This window comes from Lepisma saccharinum, chromosome 26, assembly GCF_977018435.1.
Source record: "Lepisma saccharinum chromosome 26, izLepSacc3.1, whole genome shotgun sequence".
Taxonomy (NCBI): domain Eukaryota; kingdom Metazoa; phylum Arthropoda; class Insecta; order Zygentoma; family Lepismatidae; genus Lepisma; species Lepisma saccharinum.
In genome coordinates, this window is record NC_139254.1 from 30219818 (window position 1) to 30246015 (window position 26198).

Below are 26198 nucleotides of genomic sequence, written 5' to 3' on the forward strand. Positions count from 1 at the left end.
ATATCCTGCTACTCACGTGCAAGATAAATGTTGTTTTGCTGCGTGCGTGTTCTTAGGTCATGTAAAAAATATTCCTTGTAAAATTGGTTACTGACCAAATTTTCTGAAATATATTTTAAACTTATATTTATCGAAATTTACCGTAACCTATTTAGTGCAAAATAAGAATTTTCACATTCTTCAATTTTTTGATAAAGCCTATTTTACTTTCATTTCTATAAAGCAATTTCAGTTTGTGTTTAATTTCTGTTGCGCAAATCATGATAAGGGAAAGTACACTGCAGAAGATTACATCAATTGCACAGTATATTTCAAAGCTTAGTTTATGTGTAATTATCACAAGGAAATAATGTGTATAACATCCGTCTCGTTCTCGTCTCGGTTTCGGAGGGCAATTCTCGTTCTCGTCTCAAGTGTCGAAAAATATAGAATTAACAACGTATGCAAAGGCTTATCGTACAAACTTTCACAGTGCATAGAGATTATAAAGACAAGAAAATTCTTAATGATTTTTTTTGACTACTCGTTTCAACTCTACGAGCCCTTGAAAACTGGATATTATCCTGCTTATATATGCAAACCAAACCGCCGATTCAGAATTACCACGAATGAACTGGCGTTGTAATTATTATACACAAAATTCATGATTTATCTGATGAAGTCGCATGTTCCAGGTTTGACTCTAGACCTGGGCATGAATGTTCCTTTGTGAGTGTTCTTTCATTGAAGTGGAAATTATTAGGTGGGGGGATGTTTGCTCGAGACTTTGGGGACGGCTAGGGGCATGCTTCCATGGTTAAAGTTAGTGTTACTCACGAGACGAGACATTTCCCGTCTCATCTCACAAAAGGAGACGGGAGAAGCGAATGTTTTCGAAACGAAACGGAACAGACCGAAGTTTCGTCTCGTCTCGTGGGCAGGTTGGGTGATACTTAGATTGTGCTGGTTGGTGGTGGTGGTAGTGGGGAGGGGTTTCTCCTGCACCCCGACTTCGAATACTGCTTGTAGTCATTCATCTTCATCGTAGCGATTAGCCAAAAGTGGGAAGAAATGTGACATTAGAGAAGATACATACTAAATTAACCATTCATTCTCATCGCTACGGTTAAAGAAAGTGATGGAAAGCGACGTAAATGTAGGAAAAATACATAAATTTGCAATATATATGTATATTAACTGAAGAAACTGTCGTTTTGTGCAGGAAATTTAAAATTTCTGCGTACCTTTTTTTACCATATCACCTCTTATACTGAAGAAATTGGCGTGTAACCCCGAGTGTTCTAAACGTATCGTTCTTTTAAAATTTGCGAAGAAAATATTATGACGAAAATAATTGTAATTCCAGAAAAGGCATTCTTGTAACAATAATTTCTTGCCAGTCAGAACCTATGTATTGGTAATGAACAAGGCTGTTCACGTGTTCAGCCATTGACTGTACCAGTATTGCTTTGTCAGCCTAATGGAAAAACCCTCTACCGAGTGGTTGAATTATACGAGTAAATACTGCTATACTGTTAGGGCATAATTAATTTCCAAGAAATGGAGCACACATTTTTGCACTGGAAGTTATAAGATATTTACACAGTAACAAGTGACTGCTGTCGCTTCCGCGGCTCATGCTAAGTTGACGGAACGAGCAGAAGCCCTGCCTGCACGCATTTCTAAGTAATGACGTCAGGCCAATCAGAGGACGCTTTCAAATCAGTGACGTAGGATGTGAATTTCAACAGTGTTCGAATGCGCGTTTATCGAGAACCAAAACAAATATTGCCGAGATATTTTGCACATTTTATTTTGGTGTCATTATCAGTAAAATGCATGGATTTAAAACGTTTTTCAGGTCATAGTGGAAATGTCCATTGTAGATATTAAAAGAGTGATGACCATTTACTCTAATGCTAGGTGATGGTTTTATGTACATTTTAGATGTCTTAGGGGGTGATCATAATTTATTTCTATATTAATTCATCATTCAGTTTTATAATAATAATAATAATAACCCGTGGCTCGATAGCCCTTGAAGGGCCTTGGCCTATCTCCCGACTGCCAGTCTCCCACCCACAATCCTACCTAGAGATGTGGAGATCTTCAACCGGTAATGTTGTGACGTGGGGTCAGCACGTCGAACCCCGAGATATCCGTGACCGAGCTACACTACTCACTCGTAGCTCCCCAATTTCCTGACGATGGTGGGTTGCCACCGGTCCCATACACAGGCCGAGAACCCAGAGACTGAACCCAGGCGGACTGGAGCCTATGCCGTCCCGCAGTCGGAGCCCAAAGCACAGCGCCTCAGACCGCATGGCCATGGAAGAGGACACCATTCAGTTTTAATTTTATATTAATTTTAGGCGTGAAAGAGGGAAACTATCGCGCTTTAGACATTAACGATGGAACCTATCGCCATTTACATGAATTTAACATATTGTTAGTTTTATTTAGTATTTTTCTTATTTAGCGTCGTTTTTATGATAATTTCAGCGAATCGCTACAATGAAGCGATTAGATGAAGCTGATGGAAGGGTCACAAGAAAGGAAAACCTATGCCAGCGCCAAGGCTCGAACGTGGTAAAGTCTGTGGCAAAATCGCGTGTTTGGTACTCAATGCTCTCGTCCACCGAAGAGACTTATTATGGGGCAGAAGGTACAGTTCGCGCCACTATACTCTATCCCCGAAATTTGTCGAGCAAAGCCGCACATAACAGAGAAGGGGAGAAAGCGAGTGGTGGGGCGAAGGAGTATAGGCTGCTTCAAAGGCTGGTAACTGCAGTCGCTCCCATTCCACGTAATCCCGTTCCCCCGCATGCGTTCATTGGTCGTGCTCTCTCGATCGCTACTTGCGCAGAGACTTGCTTTCGTTTCCTTGCTCCAGAGATTCCCGGAAAAGCGTGCAGTTGATTTTTCCCCTTTTGAAATACTCGTACAGAAGTATGATCAGTCGCCATGTTGCTATTTAGTCTCACTTTTCTGGACTTTTGGCTAGTCGCGGCGATGAGGATGAGTGATGATGTAATGAGAGTGATAGGGGGACACTCGCAAGGAACACACGTGTCCAGGCCGGGATTCGAACTCGGAACCACTGGATTCATAGCATGCTGTGTAAACCACTCCGCCATGTTTGCATCCAAGGTACAGCCACCCGCAATAAAAAACACAGATCCAGAAATACTTGATTTCCTGCAATGCGTGTTGCCTAACTCCGGGGCGATGAACCAACTTCAATATAAACATTTCGATAGGAAGTTTTGCTATTGCCGCAGAGTTAGGCAACACGCATAACGCATTGTAGGGGATCCAGTATTTCAGAATCCGTGTGTCCCATTTTTATTTTTATTGGCAGCAACATTCCTCAGGCAACAGATCTCAAAGTGGCGGGAAATGTACCCGAATAAACAATCTGGCTTATAGTTTAGATGTGTTGATGTGTGATATGCATAACTTGTAAGTACTCACCCCCAAATTTTCAGGTTTACATTCACATGTCATTGCAGGTTTTGTTGGGGGTATCCCATGGTGTAGTGACAACTCTTTCGCCTTGTAAACAAGAGTTGATAGCCCTTGAAAGCATACTGCACAGTATGGTTCCGATCTCACTTAAAACTGTACGTTCAGTCCCAACTATCTTATCTGTGCATAAATTGTAGAAAAACATTGCCAACTTTGTACGATTTACGAATCATCCAGTAGTGAATAAAGCATCTCAGTCGACAAATACTTAATGTCCAACTTTTTAAGCGGTCTGGGTATACTCTTTACTATATTCACCGAGCAAAAGGCGCAGCATAAAGGGGGGGGGGCACGGTCCCCCTGGAAAATGAATATGCACCTAAAAGGTATATATTTGACACAATTTCAATTCAATCACAGTAATTTATGTTAATTATTATAAGGGCGTTGAAGGAACATGATAATTTCAGTGTTTTTTTTTTAGGGGGCATCACAATTAGGGATAAAAATATTCCTCGTTGGTCCCCTCCCCTGAAATAAATTATCTTGCTTGCCCCTCCCTGAAAATATTCTTGCGGACATCCATGGACACGACTTGGAAACGAATACAATGAAATAACTTTGTAGGGAAGAACAAGAGATGACGTTACTTGGCTTTTTAATATATTATTAAGTTTTTGTACAGCTTGGCCTGCAATTAATCAATTAGAAACATTGTAAATGAAGTAATTATAATTGTTTTAGGTAAAAAATGAAACAATGCGAAAATTGAAGAGATGAAGGCAATGTAAGTCAATTAACTAAGTTTCCCAGAATGGTTTTAAAAGGAATAAGAATAGAGTAAGAAATGCTTTGCTTCAAGTAATTTGTTTTTGCAAGGATTTCAAGTTATGTACGACCCTCCTGTAGATTTGTCTGTTCTAGATAACAATCAAACCAAATCGATAACTATTATTGCTAGATGCTACTGCAGACACTGGGCTGAACAACATCCCTGGAACTAACGTACTGTGCCATAAATAACATCGATCTTCTCTCCGTCAACAATATATATATGCATTTAACCTTCGATCTCTCAAAACAAAAACAAAAAAAAGTTGAAAATATACAAGTCCAGGGACACGCCTAGCTCGGGTGGACGAATCCAAACTCGAAAGGTGGAGTAGGTAGAACATGCACACAACTATTGTTATGCTGATCGCTTTATACTTCAGAGCTTCTACGTTTGTCACTTAAATGTTCTGACAGGAACAAAAAATAATTTCACGGAATCAAGCCTATTTTGCAACTGGCCTTGTCTTGCGTCGATTTAATTTTGAATTTAAAATCGAACGAATCGATAAATGTTTTGATTGCTCAGAAAATATTGCAAATAAAAATAATTGGTGTACAGACACACCTATCACATAATAGTTTGCTTGATTGGAAAATCTGATTGATTGATTAAGTTACTTCGCTTTTCTCCCTCCTCTCGGCTAATCGTGATGAAGATGAGTGATGGTAAAGGTAAAGTTCCAGTGCTTACTCCCATGAAGACATATTTAGGGGATGTGGGGGTAGGGCCCCACACATTCTCGATGTCGGTCATTTTAGAGGTAAGGTGATCAGCACCACACTCCGGCCGCCTTAACCCAAGTGTTGCCACAGATAGCCATTGATTGATTTGAGGCTGGGTGAGCCCCAGAGCAGCTTTTATGTGGGGACAAAGTCGGATAAAGACTCACCCCGGGAATCGAACCCGGGTCTACATGATAAAATTGATGAAGGAGTATTCACAAACAACACTCATTCCCAAGCTGGGATTCAAACCCAGGACTCCTGGCATCAAAACGCGTTGTGATAAGCACTCGACCAGGAAGGTCGGCGATTGGTCAATTTGTTTAAGCACCTGTACGTAACGAAAAATCCATCTGCAAATTTCTGGAAAGTCAGAATTTGTTTTTAAGGCCAATTTATGTCACATAGGCTAATCGGGACCCGACTTACAGTGTTTAAAGGGGAATCCGAACAACTGTGCCACCGGGTATCGAACACGTAATCCCTTGATTACTAGAAGACAGAGCTGACACTACTAAGGAATCTACGTTGATAAGTACTCATGGAATATAGTGGTTACACTACAAACCCAGCTCCATTTTGTTTTTTTACAATTAAAAAAAAATGCTTGAAGTCTTTACGAATCTGTGTAATGAACGCCATGTTATAGATAACTCTAAAAAAGAGAACACTTACCGACGATGTGCACTGAATCACATCTCTGCAGTTGTCTCCGTCCCCGGCCACCAGTCGGAACCACTCGCCGGCGTCCTTGTCTTTGCAGAGCTCCTGCTCGAAGCTCTCCTCCTTCTTGGTTTCTTCCTGCCTCTTCACTCGCACGCCAGTGGCTTCTGGAAGACACAAACAGGAAAAATGATTTGTAAATATTGAAATTTAGTAACCATTGAAGGCAGGTTTTCTTAAATTCATAGACTTCTAACGGCCCCGAGATATCTTGGCACCAGAACATCTGTACCTTCGGAAAATGTGGCTTAATATTCGACACTAGCGCCACATCTTCTACTTCTTACATTCCATACAGTTAGTGTACTGAAATGCACAGCTACTAATCATAATAGTAATAGTTAATGAAGTTTTATAGCCTAATTGTGATTTCACTTTTTTAAAGATGAAGGGGAACTTGGGTGGAAAAATGAAAGTTTTGCAGCTTTAGAAGGGACATTGTGCTCCTGCTTTTGGCAGGAAGTACTAGAAGGAAGGGCTAATAGTGCTAATAGTTATAGCTTTATTATTAACTATTACACACCTCGTCCAAGACAAAGGTTTAAAAGTTTGTGGGGGGTATTTTAGTCACAAAGTTTAGGTCATTTGAAATGTGAACGGTTCTTTGCATTATATGGTAGGCTATAAGATGAAAATATAACGTACATCCTGTATTTTGCGCTCATTTTTTCTATCTAACGCAGATTTTACCTTACATATTCTGTTAGAATACTAAATAACTTAACTTTATTTCTGAAGTTAACAATAACAATAATAAGCTTTCTGCTTGTCTGTAACCTGAAATGAAGTATTGTAATTTCCAGGGGGTCCACGAACCGGTTACATCCCCTTCCCGTCACCCAGGGATGGGATCCATGTCATCACTGCTTCAATATATTCGGTATTTCAGATTAAGTCAGCACTAAGGACTTACAAACCAGTAAATAAGAGTGTCAGGATTCAGAGGTGAACTCTTTTATCCAGGATTGTTAAGGGTCCAGGAATTTTAAATACATTCAATTCCGGTCCAGGAGAGAAAATCAGCAAACGTTAATGGGTTCTGTACCGTAAAGAACCTTTTTATCTCTAAAGAATTTCAATTCGCTCCAGAAATAATTTTAGCAGATCAATTAAAATACGGTCCAGGAACCTTTTTCCGGCTCGATTGAATTCGGTCCAGGAACCTTTCTTCAATGAAGCAATATGCAACTTGGACCGAATTTAAATTGTGCGAGAAAAAATGTTCCGGTCCTGCAGCGGAACCCAATAGAACCCATTAGAATTTTATGGTTCCTGGACTTTTAACAACCCTTCTTTTATCACGATAAATATAAAAATGTATCTGAGGATATAAATATCCACATAACTGAAACAAGCGAGGCTGTAGCCGACCTTCGTGGCGGAGTGGTTAGCACAGCTCCCTACGACGCCAGGGATCCCGGGTACGAATCCCGGCCTTGGCATGGTTGTTTTTTTCTGAGCGTGCATTCATCAATTTCATCGTTCATCCTCATCTTCGCGATTAGCCAAAAGTGGCATAAAAGCGTAGTAAAATAAACTAAATCAATGAACAATAAATGAGGCTGCAAGCACATGCAGCATACACAACAGCATGGCTGTAGAGCTTCGTTAGTCTGCAAGAATATTATTTCCAGGAGCTATTACGTGTAAAGGAGATTCGCGTTAGAGTTCCTTCCGTAAAGGTGACATACACCTATTCAGGCTTCAGATATATGGTAAAATGTTTACAAACTAACTGTCGGTATCTGGTGGTTATCTGAAGAAAAAATAATAAAATAATAATAATATGATAATAATATTCATAGTAATTTGATATTATTATTATTCAAATTATTGGCAGTTGGTTATATATCACGGCAGTTTAAGGTAACGATAGTATTGCTACATGAAGATAAATTTTCCTCCGCGCAGGGAAATTTGGGTAAAAATTAAGACAAAAAGGAAACGAGAAATTAGGTGAATAAGATCACAACTACCGGGATATCTGAATATACCCGTATCACATATTAAAGTCAAGCTGATTGAAGTGTGCAATACATTTTTTTCCTTCGCAGCATAATTTAACCGAACCAAAATAATAAAAAATGTAATTCTTATTTGGATTACAATTAGTACCATCCAATTATCATATAACCTTTCAAATTTCTGTAACAATTTTCAGTAACATTTTCGTATTACGTATATATTTGCAACGGTCACAATTTTCTGTCGTAATGTTTCTTATGATACCTTCTAATTTGCATCCCTTCAATAAACCCTGATATTATTTAGGAGAAATGTTTTCTGTGAAAGAGAAATTCAACTACAACTATACATTAACCACCGGGTAGAGTATTTTGACATGTATCGAAAATGTAACAGAAAATGAAAAGGATCACAAGAATATGGCTGTTAAGCCCGCTGTGTCAAGCTGGGAGAGTTGCGACTGTAAACTTCCGTTCTTTCTGTTTGTTCATCAAGGCACTCGGCTACGGATATGTAAAACCTTCAACCCTTGGTTTCTTAAGCAGTTGACGTATCCTCACTGTGATCTAGACACGAAAAACCTTTCTCCTCTGTTGCCACTAATACCGAATAATATAAAAGATGAAGATCACTTTAACTACCGAGATGTAACTATAGTCCTTGGTAGCAAGGAAAATAATAAAACTTTTATTTGGACACTTCACGAATAACCATCTCAACAGTGAGAATAGAAAAATGTCAACCTAATTGTTAGTATCCTTCACACCAGTTTGAGAGAGACAACTTTCTTTAATTTATTCTTTATTAATACTTCATTTTCTACACAACGACTGCATTATAAAAGTAAAATCTAAAATTTTGAATGATTCTGCCCTCTAGTAGTCGACACCTGAGGTATTGAATTCGTCCCTTTTACACATGTAGCAGTCTTCCTCCTTTCAGTCTTATTCCGTGCATGTGTTTGCCTACTGTGCGTTCACAAATATATTTACAGTACTCACTGAATAGAATTTACGTAGACGCACGATAATAAATTCAATTGGAATACAGTTTTGAATAGGAATGTAGAGTAAACTCATTATTCCTATTTTCTTCCAGAAATTGAAGTCCATAGGGTAATCTGCCCCCAACTTGAGTACGCCTCTGATAATAACAAGAGCAAGTTTAAAAAATGCTGCTGAGATTGCACTGAAATTCACAGATAAATTGATATTAAAACGGAATATACGAAATACATAAAATTCACGAGCATAACGGAGGAGGTTGGCGGATGGATATTATAGAGCTGTTCTAGAGAGGGCGTGCGTACGCTAATTTATTTGGGGGTATCTTAGAGACAGTTTCAATTGCCAAATTCAGGGGTTCCCAAACATTTTCGTTTCATGGCACCCTTAGTGTTTCAAGATTATTTCCCAAGTCAGAATGTAGGCCTATCTAACACTTGCAACGCTCAATTGGCGTGGATAGATTGCTTGCTTTAAGTTAAAAGATAAGCACACACATGTTTCAAATTCAGAAACATTTTACACATAAAAAGTACTAAGTTTGCACGTACATTTGAATACGTGTCATTTCAGTGAAAATATTACGTAGAACAAGTCGCGGCGCCCCAGTAAGCCACCCACAGCGCGTCAGGCCACCGTGGCGCACACTTTGGGAATCACCGGCCTAATTGGTTAATGTTAGCCTAGTTCTGCCCCTTTTTCATAGAAATCATTAGGTACATGAAGATGAAATTTTAATATAGTAGCTATTTGCTATCACTTTAGTACAGCCTTTCCTATCATTGTGACAATATTTATATTATTTAAATAGTGAAAGTACACAATCGAATATAAATATTGGTACAAAATAACTCTAACGAATGTAATTCAATACAATCTCTACACGTAATATCATCTGAATCCTGCCATTAAATAAATTTAATAACGACACCTTCTCATGATTAATGTTTGCCGTTATTAAACCGCTGTTATTATCACGGCACAGAGCTCCTCTATAAATTGGTTTCGGTAAACAACTGACAAAATCAAAGTCATCTTAGCATATTCCCTCAGGTACATTATTTCCCATCCGAGCTATTTCTCACTTTTTCCAATTTTTCCTCTTCTTATTTGCTGTAAGGCTGGTAGTGGGTATATTATATTTATTGTTTGCTACAGGATTACATTTAATTTACAAGGAAGGGGATCCAGGTATTGTCGCGCAATTCCGATTTCTAAATAGTGTTTTCAGAATGCAAACTAAAAGAAATTATAACTACCGTGGACAATAAGCATAGGAGTCATAGGAGCCTGGAAACATAGACTCTCTGCATTGTGACCAGAAGGGACTCTGCCTATGTATTGATTTGGCCATCGGTTGAATCTTTTAGACACAATCGTATGACTCTAGATTTTGTGCATCGGCTAAGTACGCTACAGTAAATGATTTTCTCTCCTGTTTTTGTGGTGTTGGAACATATAAACGACTACTGCTTTCTCAACTATGAAATTTCCCTACTTGTAACACTGGACCATCACCGAAATCACTATCAATTTCCTCAACATCTAAGTGCCTTCTTCGTCTATCATCTTCAATAACAACCTCTTCTTCAAACAACTGTTTTAAACTTGTCATCCACTCAGACGCGGAGAAACGTGACAACAGAACTTCTGTTGTTTGCTTCTATTGAAATCAAATGGTGCAACGCCCACTACAGGGAAACGCAAGGAACCAAAGCGCGGAATTTCCGTGCTAGAAATTTGTAGGTGAGAGATACATGGAATTTTCCACTCGGAAGTTCGACCATTTCCGGCGTTTCGGTGGGCGATAAGCTTTAATCTGTTCGAAAACTACACTCGTTGGTGTTTCATCTGCTAACAACTTAACGATCACAGTTTGTTTCATTGTGCATAATGCACATAACTGTCTGTACTCACGTCCATTATACAACTAACCGAACGTTTCCATAACTCGTCTTCCTTTCCCCCGACATTCGCACTCTTCCCACATGAACATTCCTACTCTCTCCTTCAGTCACCTGTAGTCCATAGCATGTCAAACTGGGCCACACATCTTTTCTTATGTTCTGCGAAACACAAGATCAGTTTAGTTTCGCAAATATCAGCGACAATCACACGAACCGTTCCTTGTTAGATGATCGCTTTAAATTTTCTCCCACTGTACATAGCAACTTTTTTGCCCTAAACGCTAAACAATTTTCTTGTAAGATATTAACCAAACATTTTCATTTTAAGAGAAATCGGCAAGCGTGTGTTGGTGCCAGAGCCGACCCTAGGGAAGGCAACTGGGCCCCGCGCTAAATAAAAATAGTGGTGTTTTCGAGTGTATGGGACGTTGGTGTTTCTAATAAGAAACAGCTTTGATTTTTTCTGACTTCATGGATTGTCTTGACATACTAAAAAGCCAGACACGTATCTAGAAGTATATTTCGGGGGGAGGGTCCGGACCAAATGTGTCAATAATAATAATAATAATGTTTATATTAAAATATGTTATAATAAAATAAAATAAATTGATTAAAATATGTACATTTATTAATATTGTATTTTTATTATTAGACTAATACGCAAAAAGATGGTATATGAATATAGATATAACATCGTAATCTAGCTTGGCGTGTACTTAAGATCGCCAAAATTTGTTTAAAAACAAGGAAATTAAGGTCAAATAGATAAAGAATTGATTATTTATCAAATAATAAAAAAGGATGCTAGATCCAGTTGACGAAATGCAATATTCCTGATTAATATTTTATGCATATTATCATTAGTCTAGTCGTAGTGTGCATAAATCCTCTTTTGTACTGTCTTCAAAGCAGTAAATCCAAATATAATAATAATAATAACCCTTGCCTTCTGAATAACCAATAGTACAATCAAGAACAGTTCTGCTGAAAAGTATATTTCCATTATTTTATTTTAGTACTTGGTAAGTCTTTCGGGGAGGGGTCCGGATCCCCTGCACTCCATTCGTTTAATTATTGATTGAAATAATGAAGTGAAAATATTATTTTATATGAAAGAATGTAAATTCACTAAAGCGTCAGAATTCAATTGTAATTATATCAATATTAGATTAGGGGAAAAAATTCTGATTTTTTGAGACCCCTGAAAAAATGTGGTTATTTAATGTAAGCACTGCTTATATTGTTTGCCCCAGACCCCGTATACTGCAACAAAGATAAAAATATGATTTTTTTTCACTCATTTTTCAATGTTCGAATATTCTTTTATTGATATGCTGAAAGTTTATTTCTGAAATATGCATTTGTATAAATAACTCATTCATTGATGAACTACACTCAACTCAATGAAAATTTACACTTTTTGTGCATCAATTCACACGGTTAAATTTGTACGTTTAAATTATCTGAATTTGTCCTTAGTAATTTTCAAAAGTGACGCATTTGACTGCATTAAACGGGATAGCAGTTGGAAAAAATGCAATTTTTGATGCGGCTCTTTCTATAATTTATCCTAGGGTCATCATATACGAGTATGTATCCACTTCAATGAAGTGCCAGAATTTTAAGCGCTGTGATATGTTACTGATGCCAACCTGCCCTACTTTGTGTTCTGCGTGCATTTCCCTACTTTGTTGTTTATTTGTCAGCCGATCGAAGTACACTATGAATCATCCATTTTCACTATTTTCGAACATTACGTTTGTCCACTCAACAACGTACTCAGTTATGAACTGAAGGGAGTTTGTTACTTCATGATATTTGCCATACGGTGCAGAAAAAATATTCTTGATTTCAAAAACCTATCTACCACGTAGTTGTGTTACAAGGTATAGAAATAAAAGCCTGCAATATTATAGTTTTACTACCGTAGTACCTCTTTGCTACTAATCACGATCCTATTTGCCACCAAATGTTCTTGCAATTTAGTGTGAAAAAAAGAGATGGGATTGCAAATTGTCCATATGGAGATCCAGGCTCCATCTTGGAGTGATTGAAGAAAACTTGAAATGTGTGAAGCCTTGAATTTGGCGACAAACTTTGGAAAACCCAGCCTTGAAGTGGAGATTCTTAGTTGGGGATGTTTCGTATAGCTTTGGGGCTAAGTCGCGGGAACAATGGTGACAATGAGACAATTGGTGGGGATGCTTTGCTGACCCCCCCCCCTCACTTCGAGCACTGCCGTAAACTTTCTCCATTACTTGAGTGAGTTTCATGTCCAAGGAAGTTTTAATTTCAACAGCGCAGTCACCCACTGTCTCTAGGCAAGAAAGACGAAGCTCTGCGATTTGTATATTACGGTAGAAAGGAATGAACAAGGAAAGATAATTCCTCACATTATGTTATCAATATTGTTTCCAAGGTATTTCGGATTCTCAAAAAGTGTCTTCTAGGCGCACTGTGCCATTAACATGCAAGGAATGAGGATTCAAGTGAAGCAGTCGGGTATCGCCTTTTTGTCTTCGCGTGGGTTGCAGAAATCGGAGGTTTTCACTTCAAAGCATTCCTCGTGGGGAGTAATGGGTCGGGTCACTTTCACTGGAATGTCCCACCGCTCGATCCCATTAGAAAGCGAGACCCATTTGCACCTCAGAAGACAGCCAAAGAACCCAGACCACACCAGACACACTCGCTTCTCATCATCGGGTCGAAACTGCTGACAATTTTCTCTTCCCTGTACTCGCGGCAAGATGCAACTTTCGATTCTTTATTTAGTCGTCAGAAATAGTTCTTCTGTGACGGAATGGATTCCTTGGAAGTAACGGTGAAAACATCAAATATTGACAACAGAAAAACAACTTCCAATGTTTGTTTATGTTGGCTAAATTTATATTGGATACCATGTTTGTACGAATAATACAAGACTTGCAGTACCTGTTCCAACTGACTCTCTGGCATTCCTAAATCCGAAGGTTATTGTCGCAGCAACATAGTTCCTCCACCAGTTTTTATTCTGGGTAAGACCAATCCATTCTTAACCTTCTTTGACAGTCTCCTACAGGCTGTTACTTATTCAAGGGAACTTGCATTTTGTGGTTTCTACCTTATTTTCAATTATTTCCTCAGTTAAATTTAACCAGATATTTGGTTTCAGTTGGTTGATTTGATTATCGTCGCGTATATGTGGTCGTAAATGCTTTTGGTTTATCCTTAAACATTGAAGTTAAAGCTACTCGATGTAGTTATAGTCCACACAAACCCCAAAAGATATCAATAGACACATATACACAGTCCGACAATTAAGTAATGAGACTGATTTTATATTGTGAAAAGGAAACAAAATAATTGAACATTTCCTGTTTATTACTGAAAGTACGTCCCTCCTGCATCAATACAGCAAGTGGCACGGTTGGCCAACGATCGATACGACATCTGCAAGTCTTCATGTGGTATGACTTGAAAATTGGACGTCACAACCTGTAGATGGTCTTGTGTTCATCAAAAGTGCGTAATTTCAGCAGCAACTTCACTTTCGGGAATAGAAAACTGTCACAGGCGATTAATCTTGGGAGTAGGGAGGAAGATTAAACACATTCACTTGTTTTTGGAGCAGGAATACCCAGACAAACATTGCTCCCTGGCACGGTGCATTACCGTGGAGCAGGAATCAACTCTCTGCCTCAGGAAACTGAGCTCGGAGGGGGTCAGTTCTCTTTCATAATCATTCAGAGCACTACGATAGCAACAGCCAATTACAGTTTCATCCTCTGGAACAAATACGTATATTCTGAATAATACCTTTGCTGTCGTAAAAACGACAATAGTATTGTCTTCACCTTAATTTTTTTCGAGCTGCATTTTCTTCTCTCGTGGTAAATTTAGCTATTTCTATCCTGCGATTTGTCGGTTCGTACAAGAACCGTAGTGAAAATGCTTCGATGTGCAGGGGTACCCACAGGGGGGGATTTTTTGGGGGGATTTTTTCATTCAAATAATGTAAAATTCAACATTTATATATTTTTCCAAAATATATGTAAAAATTTTACACCTTATTTGCACCATAGATGAAGAAAAGAAAGTGTTTAATGGTGTTATTAAAGGGTGTGGGTGGGAGAAATATCCACCTCCAAAATATTAGGCTTTATTTTACACGTGGGTTCTGGGAGGATTCTGAAGTAAACGCTGGGGAGGACAGTATCTAACTCTAGGTCTTAGATTATGGCGGGTATTTTAGTTAGAGGGGGATTGAGCATTAAATTGAAGAGGGTATCCAATTCTTGGGTATTACTATTGTCTTAAACTGTTGCGAAATTGTTGTGTGGAAACTGAGAATTAATTTTTTGGAGGAGGCAATATCCACTCTTCAATATCAACAGGAAGTCTAAAATTGGCTTAGAAATTATGGTGGTAGGATTGAGTATTAAATTTAAAGGGGGAAGGAAGCTTTTCATAAAGTGTTAAATCTTAGGTTATCAAGGAATTTCTGTAGTGGAGAGAGAGTTCGAACATTAATTTTTGAAGACTGAATTTAGAGACGTTTAGACACCGAACGTGCCAAGAGAGAAGCTGGAAAAGACTAATTAATTATCGCGGGATCCTAAGAAAGTATTGACACCCCATTAAATTAATATTCTTGAAAGCCTGCAAAGAGATGGATATAAAATGTTCTTGCTCGCGTTGCAAGAATGCGTGTTTCTTTGGTGCTTTGCTGAGGTGACGTGAAGTTTTATACTTCACATTACAAGACATAATCGATATTCTCGATATTCATTAATAACATCACTTCTAAAAATATAATGCTTAGTGTTGGTATACTGCTTAGTTTAAAGCAGGTGCATCATTTGGGACAAAAATATATCGAATCCGCATTTCTAAATCTTGTCACAGGAAAATTTTACTTTAACAAGTTAATTTGCACTGAAAATAAAATCCACGTAATTATTGTTATGGGTTACTAAAATAATTATCTTTACCCCAAGAAAACGGGGTGGAGGGGGGTTGAGTTGTTTGAAAGAGGAACAGTATTGTATTATCGTCCTGAGCTTTACTTTGTGGGGATTACTATATGGTTTGAGTGTGAGAATAATATAATTTGGGGTGGACGCATTACATGATTTTGGGGGAATTGCGCCATTGGCCTTGGGGTAGATGGGCACCCCTGCTGATGTGTCTTCCACAACAAAAGAATTCAAGAAATGTTTATTCCCGCAAGTAGTTTTCAGAATGTATTTCATGAAACCTGATGTTCATTCGCTGCTTGCTCTGCATATTACGTGACGACCTCCTTGCACCTCCTTGATGGCGGCATAATTCCCATCGCAAGTTCATGAGGTGTTGCCACGTTGTGGATTATGGAACACGCTACATCATGAACGCGTTACTTCACAGATAGAATGCACACGAGGGACAATATAAAATCAGTCTCATTACTTAACTGTCGGACTGCGTATGTTGACTCCAGCAACACAGTTTAGACGAATTAGACACGATCATTTCAAAGTAACCAAAATTAACCGTGTCAAGTGGTGCTCCAAAAAAAAAAAATAAAAAAAAACCCCAACCTTTATTTGACGCATTTCGAGTTCTGTACATCTGCCTTGCGGAGGAGAAGGGCCTTAGGGCCTTAGGTCCCGCATTACAAAGGACTCGTTATCAGACAAGTCCCACATTTGAAATATTAACAAAAATATTTAGAGCCCATCAACACTTTGGATTTAGGATGTAAGTTATGCAAGAATCTAAAATTACTTTCAAGTATGCTTTCTAAATTACACGAAGAAATGCCAGCATCCATAACTGAGTACTCCAGCGCAATGGATTATGAACCCTGAGATTCCACTTCTAACACTGGGTAAGACTGGAGAGATCATTGTGTTTGTCTCATCATTAATTCCATTATTTCATCAATCATCTTTGCAAATAACTCGAGAGATAAATAACCATACAATAACCGAAAGAGAAGTACTTCAAAATGTACACACGAGAATTATGGCAATAATTGTCATTGAATATGATGTGAAGAGAATACAATTCGACATAAAAAGGATTCGTGATTGAATATATAACGAACGCTATAACAGTGATAAAAGAGAATAAACAAAATATGTTCGAAATTTCCAGTTTCTCATTCTTCTTGATTTTAAGAAATTTCTGGATTTACATAGTGATATGTAAGATAGATTTATTTTTCCCAGAACCATTACATTTATTGTAACTATAACACTCTTTCTTCAGATTGAGAAAGTAAGATTTCCCGTTTCCCTTTGCAGATAAGTTTTAGCATAGCACGGGGGCAAAAGTGGCAAAAAGTGGGGCCAACTGCCCCCCTCGCCCCCCTAATCGCCGCCACGGATTTTCATCCTTGTCTAGGACGATTTTATACCCCACCCCATCAACAATACGATAGTCACATTTGTAACACAAATATTTCGTGAATGTGAACTTGTTCATGAAACAAGTGCGTTTTCGTGCTTTCGTCACTACCACAAACATTGTTGTTACATCTATCGTTGAACTGGTATCTAGCTTATCAAGAGAGAAATACGATAATGTTTTATGTGTTTTATACAATAATACTGTGCTGAGCACAACAATGGCCAGACACAGCACTATGGCAAATGTTTCTATAGTTCATTACATATCATCATATTATTATATATTAGTCTCTATCAGTTCATCACCACAATTACTTATCTGTCTAGTCCTATAATTAGTAACATTACAAGCAGTAACTCTCAAGGAATAGTCACCATCAGTCTTCGGTGAGAGCATTTCTATACTTATTGTTTTTACTCCTTCTTAAATAGAGAGTTTTGTAACTAAAGAGTTTCAAACAGCTCCTTCTATTTACATGTTGCGTAACAACTTTTGAGTACTTATGCACATTAATGTCCAAATAGTTTTTGAATCGACTCTATCCAAGTATTGGATATACCATTGTGACATTAAAACCAGAAAGTTTCCAATTTCTTAAAACAAGTACAATTAAAAAATATAAAATCTGGTACGGCTAATGTTATAGCTTTCTTTTACAAATTTCGTTTAAGTGTGCTTCAAATAAAAGGGGATTATTATATATAATATTTATTTAAGTGATGAGCACGATTTGACAACCAGGCACATAACTATTTCAAAATTGGTCATACAAAATTACAGAATTGAATACATCATCACAAATTCAAATTGTAGGTTTCAACAAGTTCGGCTATTAAACCTCTGGCCTTATTTAGACATGTAAGAATTGAGATATTCCTTTAGGAATATCTGCGAATTTTATAAAATATCTTATTTAAAAAGTATTTACTGTCTGATTGGAAAGTTAAGATATTCTGTACAAATTTTTTCTTCTTTCTCCTAAGATGAACATATTCAACTGTGCTTACCATTCAGAATAATGTAGGTCATAATATTTTTTTTTAAACTTTTGGCATAATAACCTGGTAAAAATTTTGAACTGATTCAACTTTTTAAAGGTGACTGGTGGCTGTCAGAAACCATAATTCATTAGCATATTCAAGAATAGAACGAACGATCGTTTTATATTAAGGTATCTTCTCTTTGAAAAACTTTCCATGAGAAAAATATATAACCAATCATCTTCTTTGCTCATTTGCAAATTTCTGAAATGTGCTCATCAGATATGAGAGAGGAGTCTATTAATATTCCTAAGTCTTTATGACTGTCGCACACTTGGATTTTATTTTGATAAATATAATAGTTGGAGACTATGTAATGCACTTTCTTAGTAGGCTACTTCTTAAAACTTTACACTTTTTCAAGTTAATTTCCATGTCATTAATCTTGCACCAATATGTCATTCTATCGAGATCAGCCCGAAGTTGAGCGACATCGTTATTTGTTAAAATACTCTTAAAAATGTTTATATCATCTGCATATAGTAAACATGTGCTAGATTTAAAACATAATGTAACATCATTGATAAAAGCAGCGAACAGAATTGGGCCAAGTGGCGACCCTTTAGGTACTCCACAAAATATTTATTTTTTACAGGAAATTGTTTCACCAGTCTTAACAGAGAAAGCTCTATTTACTATAAAGTTGGAAAACCATTTCAGAAATCGTGGTGATAATCCCATTTGGCCGAGTTTATAAATTAATATACGATGACTGACATTATCAAAGGATTTAGCCAAGTCAATAATAAATAAAATGTCAGTCTGGGATTGCTTCATAATGTTAGATTTAAGTATGTATATTAAAACCAATAACTTTAATAATAATAATAATAATACAAGTGTAGTTTTTACGTTAGTTTGTATTTCTTATGTACTAGTGGCACTGTTTCTTGTATTATGTGCGTAATTAGAATCCAAATAACAACCTGTATGTTGATTCAAATAAAGGCGATAATAATTATGTGAATGATATGCGTTTGTCTGACTGAAAGAAGAAAGCAGAATTTCCCCTCTCAAAGAAAAATATTTCATCCATACGCTGTCTCTAAATTAATCACCATTTGAGGGTAAATGGTGAACTGTTTAAAGAGATAAGAGAAAAACACAACGAAACATTAATGCCTTACTCAGGATTCGAAATTAGGATACCATTTGTTGCGCTAACAGCCACTCCATAGAAACTGGCAAGTGGAAACAAGCGTCCATGCTCTTCATTCAAGGTACTATTTCAGCATTCACTGCAGTAACTAAGGGAATCCAAGACCTGAGTCTGTCTTTCAGGCTGATGAAATGTAATGTGCGATCCTTCCAAAAAAGTTAGTAGAGTAGTCGGGATTTCGTCTCCAAACCTAACCAGAGTTTATCTTTTTATAATTATAAAAACAAGTCTGTCATGTAACTTGCCATTTACTTTTTTAAGTTAGATAAGTACGTTTGTTGACAGTCGACAATTAAAAGAAGAAGAAGACAGGCAGTTGTATTTTCTAACTTTTATGTAGATAATTTGTAAACAATTTCAGTAAGCTGAAATAATACTGATTCAAATCAATATCAACAAAATTTGATTTAATCTAACGTATGATTCCTTGGTTGAACAGCAAAAAATTACACAAATTTTCAGGAAAATGTGTTCATGACTTTGTGCATAATCTTGGTGCTAGGGTAACCCTGGATTGGTGTTATAGAGGATTTTGCACTGCAGTAAGAACTATGCTTAAGGTCAAAGCCTTAATACTCAGATAAGGTAATTGAGACTGGACAGTGGACTCCGAAATATTGTGCACTGTGCCTCCACTGGGGATCGAACCTGGAATACCTTGATTCCAAGGGGATAGCACGCTGTCAGACTACAGTGCTTGAAGATAGCATTATAGTGTCTAATAGGAAACCTCTTACAATATTATAATATGCAAGAAACAATTTGCGTCAAATTCTTCCCAATTAGTTATGTACAGTGGTCGACAAATATATTAATAATCAAAGTGTTCATGAACGTCATCATTCACTCCGCTTTCCACAAGAATGTCAACAAAAAAATAATAAAACCCAAATAAGCAGAGGACAAGTTTAGCTTGAGCCTTGAGAAGAGGAAGCCAAAAACAACAAGAATAGCCGTGGACAAATCTCCTGCTATTATATTATTGCTGCATTGTCGGTAATGCCAAAGTGTCTTGGGAGTGTATATAAGCAGATCCGCTGGTTAGAAAGAGAAGCCTGTTTGAATCGAACTTTCACTTCATCACAACATAGTACCTTGCGTGAAACCACACACGCTAAATACCCTTGCAACACAAATAACCGGCTCGAGAGGCAATCCAGAATGGTAAAAAAGCATGTACGAAGCTTCTGAAGCAAATGCCAAAGACAACTGCACACCTCTTCCCTGTGATGCAATTCTGTGAAGGTGAAGACGTTATGAAACGGGAATGCACCGTTATGTGCAACACACACACACGCAAGCAGAAGCCGCAGCGGCTTGTGGTATCCTGAGGCAAAACGGAAAATGGAATCGTGAAGAATTCTCGAGTATTACCCGAAGCTACAGCCTGTGGCTTCTTTGGTCTGGGCATGTGCATACGTGGAATGCTTTAAGAATTATGACACACAAACACGCTGAGGACAAGAGCGAGAAGGTCGAAAGACGTTGGAGAAAGTCTTCCGACTGTGTGTCCTGAATACATCTTTCCCACTTTCATTTCGACGATGGAGAACTTTCAGAAAGTCTACGGTATTTGCTTTTGAGCAGAGCGAAGTGGCAAACAGGAGGACTACGGGAGATTCTAGCTTCTTTAACCGGCAAAAAATAGCAGCTGCAATGGGATTGTTGTCGAGACGTAGATGCGCATATGAAGCACAAGGACAAACAAGCCTCTTTTCGTCTTCGTGGCTTTTGAAACACAGGCAGATCCTCACGATAACGTACCTTCTGACCTTAATGCATCGTGAGAGGATACCAAAAAGCAAAAACGCCCGGAAAAAGGTCCTGATGACTGTGTTTAGTTCTAAAAGCTTTGCCTTTTATGTTTTACAAGACCTAATGAAGTATGTGCTGATGCATTCATTGCAAAATTAAGCGTACTTTCCTTTCTCTTGCATAAGTCAACTTACTTACATAGACTGAATAAGTCTATGACAATGCAAATGGTTACATGAGAATATGATGTTAAAATACTGGTGATAAAATAAAAAATCAAGGAATAACGCTTTATCTCATTATTCATGTAAAGAAGTTACTTGAATCTGGTTTAATTAATTTAAAAATGTCTCTGGGTGAACTTTTATAATAATGCCTAGCAGGCAAGCAGGGAGAAGTTTGCAGCTCTTAGTAGAAAAATTTCGTGCGCACGTAGAGAGACACACATGTTACAGTTAACTTCAGTTTTAACAAAAGACGCAGCTTCATTATCGAATGACATTGCTAATCGGTAGGTTCAGTTATGACATAATATGATCGATTTGGTTTATTTTACTTCGCATTTTGCCATTTTTGGTTAATCGCGAAGATGAATAATGATATGATGAAACTGATGAAGGGACACTCACAGAGAACACCTATATGCCCAGGCCGGGATTCGAACCATGGATCCCTAGCGCCGTAGCGCGCTGTGCTAACCACTCCGCCAAGGAGATCAGCTTGTGATGAGTAAGTACTAGCTATGTAAGAAAACTGCTGGTAGACAAAAGTCAGGCAAGAGATTCCAAGATAGCGGACTTTAAACACATCGTTTCAAAACTTTGGGAAATGCAGTTGCTGTTTTTTTCCAATGTGCACGCATGACCCACTTTCCAACCTGTCTCCCATCCAACCTGCTGTTGTCAATGCTAATCGAAACCATTACTGATTCGCTTAACCATAATCTTTAGTTACTGAGAAGTTGCCTTTAACAAAAGGTCACGATTGTTTCATCTTATTTTCTTGCATTGTCCATGTGTTTAAGTTGAATACGCATAATAATTTTTTGCATGAATATTTTTAACAGTCTACAACAAAGGATTTTGGAAACGGAGAAGATTTGGTCTAGCTTACTATCCCAGTACAGATTATCTAGCTAACTGATGCACTGACCCAACAAATGGAAATTCTAATCTCCTGTTAAACACAGCGATGTGTAAAGCCTGTCTCTACGGACCAAGAATTCCTGTTAACGATTACACACAGAACCCGCAATGTGTTAACGGACAAAAGTATGTGCTCGGTAAAGTAAAAAAACTCCAAATAATGCAATTTTGGTACATCAAAATACGCAGAAAACTTCACCAAAGAGTATTATTTTTAGCTGTTCTAGCGTGTGGTACACGTATCAATTTAGAAGTTATGCACGATAGTTTCAAAGAAGCCAAAATTTCACGTTTAATAGTGTGAATCGTTGCTCAAAAGATGCATCAACTTGGTCTGATGCATTTAGTATTTTCTGTGTACTCAATCGCTCCCTTACAGAGCACATTTGCTAAAGATTAGATTCATCCCATATTTTCAGTTATGATTATGGCGATAGTCTTTTAATTTACGAAATATATTGGAGGATTTAGAAGTAGCTAAACACTAAAGTACTCTAAGTATCTTATGATCGTCGAGGGCCAGCGTGAAGTAGTTGTATGTTTTGTTTTGACTCTACCAAAGTTCATGTCAACTCGTACTAATTCACATTAAGTAATAATTTTGATATACTATTTGTATTTTAAAACTACACTACACCAGTCTATTTTTCCCTTCATTAAAAGAATTCCATAGTTGTTTGTAGCAGTAGCGCAAACTTAAGATAAATTTGTATGTGTGTGTAGGGGGAAGAACATTAATTGATTGATTGATTTGGTTTACTTTACTTCGCTTTTCTGCCACTTTTGGCTAATCGCGAAGATGAGGATGAATGATGATATCATTAAATTAACGAGGGACATACAAACAGCCATGATCAGGCTAGGATTCGAACCTGGTACCTCTGACGTCGTGTGCTAACCACTCCGCTACGGATGCTGGTGGAAAAACTATTAACATTTTTTAAAATTTGTAAATATACATAATATCTGCTACATTTAAATGCTTTTCGTCTGCAGAAAGTGCTTTGTCCCCGTAAAGTAAGTACATAGAAGTAAGTACCTATGATTAATAGCGTCTTACAAAATCAACGTATGTTTGTATGCTTAATGCACAAAAATACAATGTTTTGTTTATTTATCTATAGAATCCAACAGGGCAGTTATAGTGCTCTAATTGCGTACCATTTTTACAATATTTTCACTAAAATGTTTCAGTAATATTTTTTAAAAAAATTGTACGAATATTATAAAAAATATGAATATTTTCAGTTGCAAATTCGTTGAAAGAGATGCGCGCGTCTTGAAAGGGAATAGAATGTAACGTCTACAAATATATTGAAGAAATGTATATTTTATCGTTAATTACTTTGTAGAAAGAGAATAGTGCTATCTTCGAAAAACTTGCTAAAATGAAACAACCACCTTATTTTGATAAAAATATACAAATCTTAATAATGCATTCTCTACCTCTATTGGGTTATCTAACAATGCTACATGCAACCAATAATCGAAGTATGGAGGAAAGTGTTTCCTGTGATTACCCAATCATTTATTAATTATTGTGTCTCATACATAGGCACAGACTTCGGGGAGCAGGATGGCAAGGCACTTTCTGTTCCCCCATAATTCACGTGGAGGGACAGTTATTATACAAAGGGTGTTCCCTGTAGGACGCTGAATATGAATCGAGTGCTATTGTTTTGTTTCGAGGTTGGTAGACCTGTTCTTACCAATGTTGGTATCTGTTGTCATGCCGATTAATGTAGCCTCAATTGTTTTGACTCGTTTGTTGTGGTTACGATATGAAACAGTTTACGATTGAGCAACGTGTTCTCATTGTGAAGACATTTTACCAAAGTGGTGAAAGTGCAACGCACACACAGCGAAAACTTCGTACGATTTTCGGATGGAATAAAACACCTAACGAGTCTACAGTTCGCAGACTAATGCAGTCAACTGGTTCAGTGTCAAAGGTGACCAGGAATGGCTGACAATGACTCTTACACAAACAAGAAAACACAGGGTGTAATTTTGTGGAGCGTATAAATGCATGCAGACTCAGTAGGGGTGGACATATGCCTGACATTGTCTTTCATACGTAAATGGGAGATGTTACTGCTTACATATTTGTGAAATATAACTGTTTTTATGATATTTTTCCTATTTTTTATTTAATTTTCTAAATTGGTGTTCTATACGGATGTATATTTATATACATAAAATATTTTTTATGTGAACCTTGCGAGCAAATACAGAATACAGTATCTCCAATTGCTTTCAAATTCGGGATATTCACTAATTTTGGCCTCGTAATCACGAATCTGTAGTTAAAATTTGGCGGTTACGTCTAGAAATTGCGAAATAAGTCGAAATAAGTGGGTCCGTGAACGGAGTAAACACCATTGATTTATGAAGAAAACAACTATTTTTTGCAATGATTAGCGTTACAAAACTATGTTTACGATCACCATTAATTTTTACTACGCTTGCCTAACCTAACCTTACCGTGAATGGTTCGTGGGGTAAACATATTTTTCAACTTTACGCAAGACGCCATTTTCTCACATGCAAATGAACGCTCCATGCAATGGGTCTCAATTATTGCACAACACTTGAGCAACGTTGTGTAATGACTACGGTAGCAAGACTGTTGTGCGGAAAGGAAACATATCAGAAACATGGTTTCCATGTTATTGCATAGCGGTAATTGACAAGCTTATTTTGCAATTTCTAGACGTGACCGCTAATTTTTAACTGCAGATTCGTGATTACGAGGCCAAAATTAGTGAGTATGCCGAATTTGAAATTAATCGGAGATACTTCCGGTATTCTGAATATATACCGAACCTTGCCCCACCCAAACTTTATTTTAAGTTGGGGACTCTGGTCTCATATTAATGGGTGCAAAAGGTCGATCAAATAATAATATAACAATTGAGTTTTGAGTTTTGCATCCCTGCCATTTCGTAGCGATGTCATATTTCCATGCCTCCGATAGAGTTCCTCATCATACTGCATCCAGAACTTCCATCAAATTATTGTTAACAATGGATAAAATAATTTTGTGCACGCACAGCCAGTTCTTAACAATGTTACATTTCCGTAACCCTGATCGAATTCCAGCATGTAGAGCGGAATGAAAGTGGATGGAAATGAAGGAATGGATTGGAGGAAATTCTTGTAGTCGAAACACCGTGGAGAGAGCATCGTCTGTGGTCTTCGTATGCGGGTCAAATTGCCCGTAACACGTGGCTCCTAATTGCATTTGTGATACTTCGTAGCAGTTACGAAACGCGTGCCAAACCAGTCAGAAATTCCTCTCCTGCATCAATTAAGGTTTTAATTATGTGTACCCAGTAGAATGCTGATGGCGTGCAAGTATGTGCATTGCCACGGTAGGAGATTCTTTGAAGAAAGAAGTTTCAATGGAGAATGTTATTTAGCTATTAGACACTGTTGATGAATACAGTAATTGTGTCAGATTATGTATACTTATATCATTGCTGGAATGTGATGTAATCATTATTACGATAATGAGGATAACGCCGGCCTGCATGAATTTGGATGACTCACAAATGACTGTTGTCTCAGAATAATTTCAGCATGCTGATTCCAAAAATGAAATCCATTTTTACTCATCACGTGTAGTTTTTTGATCCGAAAATAGCAATATATATTAGCTGCCTTAATTTCACAGTAAAATGTGTAGTTTCATAATTTCCTCTTGATACCCGGTGGAGGCACAAGTGGTTCGGATCCCACTTTAAACTGTAGGTCCAGTCCCGATTAGCCGTACTGTGCATAAAGTGGACTTAAATCACTAAATCAATCAATCAAGCATCATTTCCTCAATAGATGGCTCTGTTTAGATGATGGTAAAATATTGGTTTTCTACAATACAAATCCTCTAATTTTGAACTGTAAATGAACATGGAACACTAATGATTTAATCCAACTTCTATCTTCACAACACACATTGACATGAAAATTGTAAACTTTGATTACGTAAGTTTTATTTTCGAAATCCCTCATAAAAATTGTGTTCACAAAATGTTCAGAACTTAATGTTATAATGTGGGTTGTTTGAACTAAGTGACGTGGAAAAAATCCTGATCCAGAGGGAAAATCCTGACGTGATGGGAAGA

At 37.5% G+C, this 26198-nt stretch overlaps 1 protein-coding gene across 1 annotated transcript in view; it reads right to left on the reverse strand.

The window, feature by feature from the left end:
• Positions 1-26198, reverse strand: part of LOC145979714 (chitin deacetylase 1) — a 72486-nt gene that overhangs the window by 36692 nt on the left and 9596 nt on the right. Inside the window, exon 2 of the mRNA XM_083112688.1 lies at positions 5680-5834. Coding sequence (XP_082968814.1) covers positions 5680-5834 — 155 coding nt within the window. The remainder of the gene's footprint in view (positions 1-5679; positions 5835-26198) is intronic.